Source organism: Oculina patagonica, chromosome 12, assembly GCF_052425735.1.
Source record: "Oculina patagonica isolate OP01 chromosome 12, crgOcupat, whole genome shotgun sequence".
NCBI classification, from domain to species: domain Eukaryota; kingdom Metazoa; phylum Cnidaria; class Anthozoa; order Scleractinia; family Oculinidae; genus Oculina; species Oculina patagonica.
The window spans coordinates 28,674,751-28,683,885 of NC_135769.1; the positions used below are offsets into that span (position 1 = coordinate 28,674,751).

Genomic DNA, 9,135 nt, shown 5'->3' on the forward strand with positions numbered 1-9,135 from the left:
GTGGTCGATAAAAAGACAGTTTTTGCTCGAAATTGAAGTTTAAAACCGGTGCAGCTTACCGCAATACAATCACAAACTACGAAACTAGAACTCGATTTTGTCGATAAAAAAATGAATACTCGCCTTTAGAAGAACTTCGAGGCCTTTAATTCCACTTCTATTTAGTCCTTTCACATTTACAACGGTCGCTGAGCAGCTATTTCGATTTTGCAGAGCAAATCTTTCATGTGTTCGTTCGCACAACTAAGGATGGGCCGATATTCGATACCAAATATTCGATACACCGATATTTTGACAATTTTGAGAAGTATCGATACTTTCGAAAAATATCGCACTTTCGATACGTTCACGATACTGCACACGTGACCTGAGCCTGCGGTCTTCTGGTCAGCACTTGAGGTTTAAAAATTTCACACATATTGATGTTCTTGTCAATATATGAATTTTTCTTGCCTTGACTTGATGTCCACGATGTCCACACATTTTGCTGATGCAACAGTGAGACAAAAAGGCCAAAAATCAACATAATTCCTGGCTAACATTTATGGTGCCAGGACTGTCCTTTTTATGGTTAGACAAATCATGTGACATACCAATGACGTCAGGACGGAAATGACGTCATAATAACGATATCGAATTCGATATCGAGAAAAAAGGCAAATATCGTATCGATATCGTATCGTTTTGAAAAACCTGTTTCGGCCCATCCTTACGCACAACCCTTGCAAAATGATTTCGCGCGGAAATTCACTCGACGATTCATTTCGCAACGGATACCGCCCGCTGTGAGTGGGCCGGATTGGAGAATACTGCCCGCTCCCGGAACCAATCAAATCGCAGGATTTGAAGATTACCGCCCGCTCACGAGCAAAGAAAAAAATAATGTTTGTTATTTTCTTCAAGAGGACTGTAAACTTTGAATCGACAATCCTGGAATGAACCAGGACAGAGACATTCGAACGTCGACTGGTAAGCTTTAATCCATACTCTAACAGCTGGACAATACTATCATACAAAGAAGACAGGTTTTTGCAGCAGATATTTGCCACAGATGAAGATGAACTGTACGCTTCGGTATCTGAGCCGTGTTAGTACCATGGATTATGTCGGCAACCGGGCATGCACAACCCTTTCGACCCAGAAGAGTGCCGCAAGGAAAAACATGTTTCTTTTATCACGAAGTACAAACCTGAATCAAACTCATGGGAGGACATATCATCATTTCATCATTTGGGTTTTAGACGCCATCTTTGCATTGTAGCCAAAGGAAGTGTTATATATTTTATTAGAGGCCGTATAGAATGGTGGTTAATCAGTTCTGACGGCGTGCGCGATTCCGAGACCCTAACTGATGTTGACAGATACGACCTAAGCAAAGACCAAATTATGGAGAAAAGTAGCTGACATTCATGAAGCCGGCTGGTACATGTATTCACTGGGAGCTGCGGTGAACGAAAATATCTTCTTTGCTTATACAACTGAACAAAGAGATTGTCATTGCGAAGTCTACTATGAATCAACAAATGAGTGGCAGATTATTGCAAGCCCGAATGGCAGAATTAAAAAACTCTTGGCTGTTGATGGTAAGCTGTATGCTGTTTACAGTGCAAATCGCAGGAAGCATTTTCAATAATCTAACAGTTGAATGTTATGACTTTAGCAAAAATAAATGGAACCTGAAAACTGAAACAACTATCCCTGGCAGGAGAGGTTTAACAAACAGATGTTTAATGAGAATTTTCAAAGGATTTCTCCCCGACCATCAACTGGAAAGCTTCATTTCTCGTAGATCCTTACTTTATTTACATCGTGTGATAGTAGGTCCAGAAAGGATACGTCCTCTGGCAAATGGAAAAACTTCATCATGTTTTTCCATGTCACGTGACACGAAAGCGAATTAATTGACCAATCAAGGACCAAGTTTCGAGAGCTCCATTTTTACTGAACTCTCTATTAAAAAAGATGGTGATCACTATTTAAAAACGCGATCTAGATCGCGTTTAAAGGAGAAGTTCACTCCAGAATGGCCATTTATTTTATTTACGCCAATAAAAAGTTTATACAAAGATATGTTATTAACCAAAATTTCAGCCTCCAACGTTCGCTATAACCCTACGAAATCTTTCCCAAAACTCGCCATCTTGGAGCTGGTAATGTATGCGTGAGGTCAAAGAGCTCAGCCTGAAGTTTGGCGGGAAAATTTTAATAGTCGAGGATAGTGGCTTTTGTTTGTCAAAATGCCTGTTTGTGCAGCTCCGTGTTGCTCAAACAGACCTCCAGGAGATACAAAAATATTTTCACTGTCTTTCAATATCTAAAAGAAAAATTGCTCAAGAATGGCTTATAAGATAAGAATGGGCAGGGACGAAAAATTCCTGCCAAAGCGAACACAAATATTTGTGTGTTCCGAAAACTATACAGAAGACTGCTTCGAAGAAGATCACGTCTCCTACGTGAAAATACCCACGCAAAAAAGAGCCAGACGCAATACAAACCAATGATACGTTTATGTTATTTCACTTTTTACTTAATTTCTGAGGTGGATTTTTAATTAACCAGAGAAACTCTTCTTGATCAAATATCACCTGAAGATCGCAACTCCCAAAGTGAGCTTTATGTCATTTTATGTAGTTGACTGACTGAGCTAGAAATGTTTGAATTATTTCATTTTAGATCAAGCAAAATTTTAACTTTACTTATACTTGTTTGTATCTTTTTCTGTCTTTTTCCTTCTATATTTATTTACATGTACAACCCAGTCATAGCATTTTAACAACTCAGCCCGTTATAATAATAAAATATAATAAAACCTTTATTTGAGTGTCAAAACTGAAATAGCAGTAATAAAACCACTAAATGGAGACACTTTAAAGTAAAAGAAAAATAACAAAATCGAAATATCCTAATAAATGCGGTTTATAGTTGTTTCTATTCTAAGAAGTTTTTGCCAATTTAAGTCACTTTTTTGTTCATGCTCTAGTTACTTGCATTTCTCTGGCAAATAAAATGGTTGTTTTTGTCGTTGTTGTTGTTGTTGTTGTTGCCGTCGTCGTATTTTCTTGATTAAACGCGGGTCCCCGATTAAACGCCGGCTTCGTATAAACGCCGGGTCAAAACTGCTAACTTTTTAATTAATGCCTGGGGCGTTTGATCGAGGTCCCGGCGTTTGTTTCTGATAAGGCAAACAAGGAAATATATTCTCTTAAATAGCACTGCTACGACCAACTTGTACGGTTTGCTACTTTGGTAAATTTTTATTATGTTCAAAGAAACGTCCAGCGTAAAATAACTAGGATGGATGCTGTAAACAAGTTGCACAGTTGAGAATTCCCCTACCTTATAGCTTCGCTATAAGGTAGGGGGAAAATAACGCCAGTAGGCAAACTACTTTATTCTCGTGCTATAGAAAACCTGAAAGCAAGAAAAAGACTCTTTGGAATCTAGGATTTTATTGAGAGACCAGTCAAATAATTGTTACATTTTCAAGAGCCAGGACGCGATTCGGCAACACAAGATTGGTATTATCAAGCTCTTTCATTCATTGCTGTGAATAATAATGTCTATACAAAATGTCATTTTAACGACCTTTCCTATGTGCAAAACATGAATAACGAAACGAAGCTGCTATCAAAAAATGTTTGGGTCAAACTAAAAAAACTAGTAGGGATTGGTCAGCTGGGAGTGTCTGAGCTCACGTGACAGCTGGCAGAGAACGCACAGCGGACAACACTGGACAGCACAGTAATCATCCATGAGAGATCCCTGAAAAAGAAGCGGATTAATTTAGTACTGGGAAGGAGGGAAGAGAGCGGATGTACACATTCAACGAATACAGACAACACTGGCAAATTCTTATTCAAAATTCGTATCTGAACTGTTTTCTTGGGAACCATAGTGGTTAAATTTACCTTAATATTCTGCTGCACCCTCAGTTTGATTCTGAGTCCCAGCAGAGCACCGGGACCGCAGCAAAATGGCAAACAACATCCCTCACCCATCCTGGAGGATACGTCAACCATCAGACAAATTGGGCACCAAATACCCATGCACACTGCAAACAAAATCAATTTTTTCAGGTTAGTCACATTATATTTCTTAGCACTCCAAAAGTGACTTTTTTCTGGGTTACCTGTGATATATACTTACAAGAGCCCCAGTCTTCAAAACAGCCGCACAGTTGAGAATTCCAGTCTCGCAAATCAGTAGGCCTGACAGCTTGTATCACTACCGCTTGTTGAGTGACCACTGGTGTGGTGTTTGAGGCTGGCTGCTCAGTAATCACAGGGTATTGCCCGGCTAAGTAATCTGGTTGATACCTGGGTCGAGGGTGGTAAGGTTCCATAGTGGTTACGCCAGTAGACAAAGGAGGCGACATTACAGATCCTGCAAATTATCGTCCTATATCAACATTATCAACTTTTACACAAATATTTGAAAAATGTATCTATAACCAGCTTATCAACTACATCGAAAAACATAAAATAATTTTTGAATTCTAATTTGGGTTTAGAAAAGGACATTCAACTGCTCAAGCTATAACCGAAATCACAAATACGCTAAGGAAAGCGATTGACAATAACTTATATACATGTGGTGTTTTCCTAGACTTCTCGAAAGCCTTTGATACTGTGAACCATATGATTCTGTTGAGTAAACTGGAAGCTTATGGAATAAGAGGGATTCCTTTAAGCTGGTTTCATAGCTATCTTTCAAACAGAAAACAGTATGTTGCATTGGGTGAGGTTGAATCTCCTAAGCAGACAATGCTATGTGGCATTCCACAAGGGAGCACTTTAGGACCTCTTTTGTTTTTAATGTACATAAATGATTTGCCAAATTGCTCAGAAAAATTATGTTTCAAAATCTTTGCAGATGATACCAATGTGTTCGCTTCTGCAAAGGATCTAAAAACACTTGAACACTTAATGAACTCTGAACTAGTCAAAGTTAAAAAATGGTGCGATATTAACAAGTTGTCAATCAATTTGGGCAAAACAAACTTCATGATAATTAAATCGTCAAGAAAAAAAGATATGGAAATAAATCTTAACATAGGTAACAGTGATGGCTCCTCCAACTTGCTCGAAAGAAAACAATGTATAAAATATATAGGAGTCATGATTGACGAATCTTTAACTTGGAAATATCATATTGCATTTATATGTTCACGTATATCTCGAAATATCGGAATTATATCGAAATTAAGGCATTATCTTTTTATACAGCAATTAAAACAACTTTACTATAATTTAATTTACCCTTACATTTCATACAGTATTCTAGCATGGGGAAGTATATATAAGACACACATTAAGAAAATCCAAGTTAAGCAAAACCATGCTGTAAGACTAATGTTCTACTCTAAAACGTTTGGCAAAGAAACTGAAAGTGGCAAACCTTTGTTAAATCTACTTGACGTTCTGACAGTAGACAACATCTATCGTCTCGAAATATTGAAATTCGCACATTCATGGCATAATGACCTTCTCCCTAGAGTATTTGACGATATATTTAAATATGCTAGAAATATGCATGGATACAACACAAGATATACAGCCAAACAGAATTTTTATAAGCATAGAGTAAACACTAATGTAGGAAAGCAATCCGTCACTTTCATGGCAGTTGATAGTTGGAAAGACCTTCCATCTTCTTTGAAAGACTTAAGTGTGTTAGCATTTCCCAAGCAAACAAAACGTTACCTCCTGTCAGAACAAAAACTAAATTGATTTTCCATTAAACTAAGTTTGTAAATTCGTAAGTCCTCTTCCCTATCGTTTCTTATATATTAATCACCTGCTTTTTATACTATTTATAACATTAATTGTACGGGGAGCTAACTTGAAAACCTACCGGTTCATTTAGCTCCCCAGCTCAATACTTAATTAACTACAAATTCCTGTAATACCTTATTTCTATTTATTAAGAATACGGAAAAAAAACTGTAAACTTTAATATGAGCTGAATAAAAAAAAAAATAAAAATAAAAATAAAAATTATTATTATTATTATTATTATTATTATTATTTATTCACTGATGACGGAACTGACCATATTTGGCGCTAAAACAAATATAAGACAAATGTAATGTTACATTTGTCCGGTTCGCAAAAGAGGATAAATACGGATACAAAACAGCCAAAAGTGTTCAACATTACTGAGGGGTTTTTTACTCGATCGCGTTTCCCTTTGTATGGGCTATTCAGTTTTCCTACTTTGTATCCGTCAAGATCACGAGGATTTAGGCATTTTTGTTTGGATCCCAAGTGTGTTTTCACCAAAACTGACTCGTTTAATATTGATGTAAGCCATACTTACAAAACTAATAACATCTCACTAACAAAATGTACTGAATTTCATGAGTGAAAATCAGTCAATAATTCAACCACATAAACTAGTGTTGAAAAGAAGAGAAATGTCATTCTAAATCTAATACGAAAGGCAGAGCAATGAACAGTGATAACTGAAAAATCATTTCCAAAATATTTCATTTTTTTCAAAACGAGACCCCTTTTACTATTTCCACTAGTACCAGTATTGGTAACGAGTATTTAAAATATTAAAAGGGACAGTATAAATGTAGACCTCAGCACAACCACCTCAAAATTACATCACAAATCAATTGAAAATATCTTTTACTGTGAACACCTTTAAAACTATAAATTCAGACCCACCTAACCTAACAGACAGCATTTGTGCAGACTGTACTTATACATTTGCATACAATGAAACTGTGCAATGCAATAGACTCGTGGCAAGCTGGACTTTTGGTCTCTTACTGAATAATAAAACAATTGAAAACTCCTGATGATGGTCAACCACCATCGTACACAACAGTAACCCTTACTAAATTAAACTGTACAACCATGAAATTACATTTGAGAGCAACTAACTTGTAATTCTTAGTTGTGCATCTCCCCACCCCTTACCCCTTACCCAGGAGGGAGGACGCACAAAAACATTTTATATGGTAAGGCTCTGCCTCGAAGTCTAAAACTTGACATATGACATTTTTAACAGAAAAGGTAGCCCTTTTGGATAACTTCCGTATAACTCCGATAAGAGCCAGGTTGCACACAATTCCATAAATAATCAAAATAATGATAGCAGAAATCAGTAAAGTTTGAAATATGGCAATCACGATCGATCAGCAATGAATTGCCAACTGATTATTCAGATCCATTTTGTAGATCTTTGAAAAAATAACCCTTATCAGTGCTCCGTGTCTGAATCATCTGTTTCCTTGATTATCCTCCGGGAGAATATGACCTTAGGGTCTGAATAGCTGTGATAAAATCTGGCAGCTGAAACATTGATCTATAAGCATTTCCAGAAACATTAGCAGCATGCTGTATCGTTGTCTGTGACTTCTTAGATTCTGTTTTCAATTAATTCAATTACACTTTTCCGCTTGCCTTACGTCACAACCCTGTTATATGATCGTTTTGGCCGCACGCAAATTGAAGCATGGAGCCACTTTTAAGCGCGACGAACATTAAAACTTTAAAGGTAAAATATTGCATTTATTACTTTTATTTAGTGTTTTTATTTTACCGTTTCGACCTTTTCTAAACTGTCAAAACTATTTAATGGTTGAGTATTCCAGCCCACGTCAGATAACATGTTCCACATCGTTTGAAAATTATCTATATTGACTAACAAGGGGCAAGCAAACCATTTCTGTGTATTCTAAATCGTTTGTATTTTTGGTAGCAACATGCGTCCATTTATTCCAGCTTAACGATAACAACGCAATAAAAGCGAAGGCAGATGTTTCTTGCGCGCCAATGTAAGGCGAGTCTGAAAGCAATTCTGAAAGCTGATTCTGACTGTCCAAAAAATATCACATAAACTATAGTAAACTAAAGTGAAATATGGCTGATTCTGTTTGTTGAAAACCCCAAATAAACTGTAGATTAAAAAGTCCAATTATTGACGTCTAAGGCGAGTTTCTGTAAGTTCTTTTGAGGAATTGTTTGCTTTATACCAAGTAACAACAGACGCGCTTGCAGTGCATGGGCATAATCCTAGTCAGTACGTATTATGCTGAGATTCAGCGGCGATTTAGTCATTAGAGCAAAAGAAATCAAGAGGCAAAACAGCAAAAATAGAATGAATTTTTAAGACGCGAGTGACATACCTACCTGTAAAGTGCTTCCAAGATAAAACCTTGAATAATTTACGAATCAGTTTCCGGGAAAGCCTTTCCGAGAAACCTGGTGACAAAACGTAGTGAAGTTAATGCGCTTTCCGAGTAAAATCCGAGTCAGATTCTGACTCGTCCCAGTCTTCTGTTATGAGAAAAAAGCATTTTACAATTTTCTCATAGGAGACAACTGTAAAGTCTATAAACAAATTAACATCAAATCTCAATTTCTGAACTTTTCAAAAATGCAACATGGATGTACAGCTGTATAAGCCCAAATTTTCATTCGTAGGGGATCCTAAACGAGTTCATCCGTTCATTCAGATTCTGACTCGTCCCAGTCTTCTGTTATGAGAAAAAAAAGCATTTTACAATTTTCTCATAGGAGACAACTGTATAGTCTATAAACAAATTAACATCAAATCTCACTTTCTGAACTTTTCAAAAATGCAACATGGATGTATAAGCCCAAATTTTCATTCGTAGGGGATCCTAAACGGGTTCATCCGTTTTGAATTCGAAAGACATGACCGCGGTAGGCGGTACGTGAATTACGCACCAAAAGAGGTCGCACACACTTGTGCCTGTAACCCAAATTAACCTGGACATAATAATGGAGAAGAGTTCGAGTTAGACCCACAGCTCAAAGGAAATGGTGTTCCAAAGCGAGTGCCGAGGTTGCAGTAAGCTAATAATATGTAAACAGCGACCTGCGGTGACATGATAAACAACATGTGTTGGATTTGACTACATACGCTCATCTTGACCTTGGTTGTAAATAAACGAAAGATAATTTTTGTCACAAGGTCTAAAAAAGTTTGTAAGTGAAGCTTTTGACTGATGAAGCTGATGAAGACTGTGCGATACAGTCCGCTTCGCTTGCAAAATTTTTTAGACCTTGTGACAAGAATTCTTTTTCGTCTAACATTTGTTGGAATTTAGCTTGCATGTGGCTGTATTTTTCGCTATGTTTGGTTTTCTTTTTTCTT

At 37.0% G+C, this 9,135-nt stretch overlaps 1 protein-coding gene across 1 annotated transcript; it reads right to left on the reverse strand.

Moving 5' to 3' along the window:
- Positions 1 to 3,501: 3,501 nt before the first annotated feature.
- Positions 3,502 to 8,221, reverse strand: LOC144633583 (cornifelin homolog). The gene is made up of 4 exons (XM_078492428.1): positions 8,145 to 8,221; positions 4,147 to 4,383; positions 3,909 to 4,051; positions 3,502 to 3,762 (listed from the first exon to the last, which is right to left on the reverse strand). Exons 2-4 carry the CDS (start codon positions 4,373 to 4,375, stop codon positions 3,658 to 3,660), a joined length of 477 nt encoding a protein of 158 aa, XP_078348554.1. The 5' UTR covers positions 4,376 to 4,383; positions 8,145 to 8,221; the 3' UTR covers positions 3,502 to 3,657.
- Between the last annotated feature and the right edge of the window lie 914 nt (positions 8,222 to 9,135).